General features: G+C 29.3%; 1 protein-coding gene across 1 annotated transcript; it reads left to right on the top strand.

Moving 5' to 3' along the window:
• Nucleotides 1-567: 567 nt before the first annotated feature.
• On the top strand, nt 568-1,797 carry LOC124910258 (uncharacterized serine-rich protein C215.13-like). Its single transcript, XM_047450883.1, has 2 exons — nt 568-1,053; nt 1,321-1,797. The coding sequence occupies exons 1-2, from the start codon at nt 743-745 to the stop codon at nt 1,619-1,621; spliced, it is 612 nt and encodes a 203-aa protein (XP_047306839.1). The 5' UTR covers nt 568-742; the 3' UTR covers nt 1,622-1,797.
• The last annotated feature ends 487 nt before the right edge of the window (nt 1,798-2,284 follow it).

Genomic DNA, 2,284 nt, shown 5'->3' with positions numbered 1-2,284 from the left:
GAATTTGGAATATTGACCCTCTAGCGATAATTAGTGTCCAAATATATTTTCATGAATGAATGAGACTCGTTCTAATGTTATACTAAATAATTTTTTCTACTAAGAATTTACGTTTTTAATTGAGGTGTGAGAGTTACTATTGTATTAATTGAGTTCAGAATCAAGATTAAAGCAGAAAAAATGAATAGAGACTTAAACTTAATAAATAAAAATAAGGGAAAATTTATGCATAATATAAACTTTTTATATTAAAAATCATTAATCTTTTATAAGTTTAAAAAAAATTGATACATAAAAGTTGAGTACTTAAATAATTATTTTTAATTAGGTTAAGTCTAGTACAATTCATTGTATATAATTAAGTGACAAAAGTGATTAGTGATAAAAGTGATTCATAAGACACTAAATCGACTCGATTCAAACTAAAAAAAACTTTAAATAAACTAAAAAACAGAACAAGTTAAAGAGTGTCATACTAATTTATTATGAAAAATAAATTATAATTTAAAAATAAAATAATAATAATTAAATTGAAATTGAAATTGAACTCAATCCTAATCCACACATAGAAGAGAGAGAAATGCAAAGAAAACTTGGGTAGTTATCAATGCATGTGTTATATATTCCCCTCATTTGACACCCCACACGTTTTATTCTCATATCCATCCATCTATCCATATTTAATTACATGTTTCATCTTTCTTCTTAGCATCTTCCAAATCAACAATTAATAGAGATCATCATGGGTAAAGCCTCAAAGCTTCGTATAGATCTTCCTCTACTAGACTCATCAAAGGATAATCATGTATATTTCAACAACATACACATACAAGATCTCGATAATGATATATCTACCATCAACACCACATCATCTTCGTCGTCGTCGTCATCATCATCGAGCGCCCTCGATGAAGATTCATCATCGTTCTCCGCCTCATCATCGTTGTCTACATCATCCGACATGGCTGACATGGCCGACGACGCATCTTCACCGTTGATCTCGGGGCAATCTTTGTATAATTTGTCGGACATCATGGCTCAATTACCCATCAAGTAAGTGTCTTTGATTTTCTAAAGTTTCATCAAGATTTTTGATCTTGTATCACATAGATGGCCTTCTTTTTTTATACCCTTTTGATTGATTGAACTAACAAACAAAATTGAATACAAATTTCCAAACTATTTGTTTGTATGATGACATAAATAGTGAAGGATTTTAGAAAATATTGAAACCTTATGTTTGTAAATTAATCATCAACTATAATTCAAGTATGTATGTGAGCTAATTATAATGTTTGGAATTTTATTATTCTTTTGCAGGAAAGGGTTATCAAAGTATTATGATGGGAAGTCACAATCATATAGCTCTTTATCAAAAGTTACAAGTTTAGAAGATCTAATGAAGAAAAACCCTCATGGAAGGAAACCAATGAAGGGATCTAAGAGCTATGGAGGTTGTCTAGATTCATTCAAATCTCATACTCTTCCGAAACCAACTATATCGAAGAGATCGTCGAGAAATAGGTTGTCAAGTTCATCTTTTCCGCCTAAAAGAGGTAGCTTGCTAAATAATTGCAAGCCTCCACTGGCTCCTCATCTTCAAAATAGCTTAAGATGTTAATTTTGTGAAGACTTGAAAGTAGAAAAAATATATAGAAATCTATGTACATAGAGAGGTATATGAATATAACATTTTCTTTGATTTTAGGAAAGTATTTTATTATGCAAATGGGTACATAGCTGTTGGATCTTATGTATTTGGTATGTCATTAATTTTGTACTCACTAGTTTGTCTTACAACATTGCTAATATATGTGTACTTGAATTAATAAACTAAAACTTTTAGATTCAATTTTCACTTAAAAACGATCGTATTGAAATGAGGTCACGATGAGCTCGTCACCCGAAATAAAAAAAAAAAAAGAAATAGCATTTCATCATTTGAAATCCAAATTCATTATCTTGGATGAATTACTTGATCAAATCTTGGAAGGATAAGGATGGAACACATAAAATCACATGTTTGGTTGGATCCTTAATTTGGTGAAGCCCTCAACTAGACCTAATATATGTTTTTTTAATTTAGATGTTTTTTCAAGAAGATTCAACATATTCATTATCACATTCTTCAACTTCTTTATTTTTAATTTTTTTGTTGGTGATAAGATGACAATCTAAAACTCTGTTATTTTGTTATGGTGTAAAGACCATGGTGCTAAGGGTTGTGTTAGTTTTTTTTTTTTATCAAAAATAAAAACTAAAAACTATATCTTCAAAGAAAAAA

Source organism: Impatiens glandulifera, chromosome 7 (genome assembly GCF_907164915.1).
Source record: "Impatiens glandulifera chromosome 7, dImpGla2.1, whole genome shotgun sequence".
NCBI lineage: Eukaryota > Viridiplantae > Streptophyta > Magnoliopsida > Ericales > Balsaminaceae > Impatiens > Impatiens glandulifera.
This window is presented reverse-complemented; position numbering and strand designations above follow the sequence as displayed.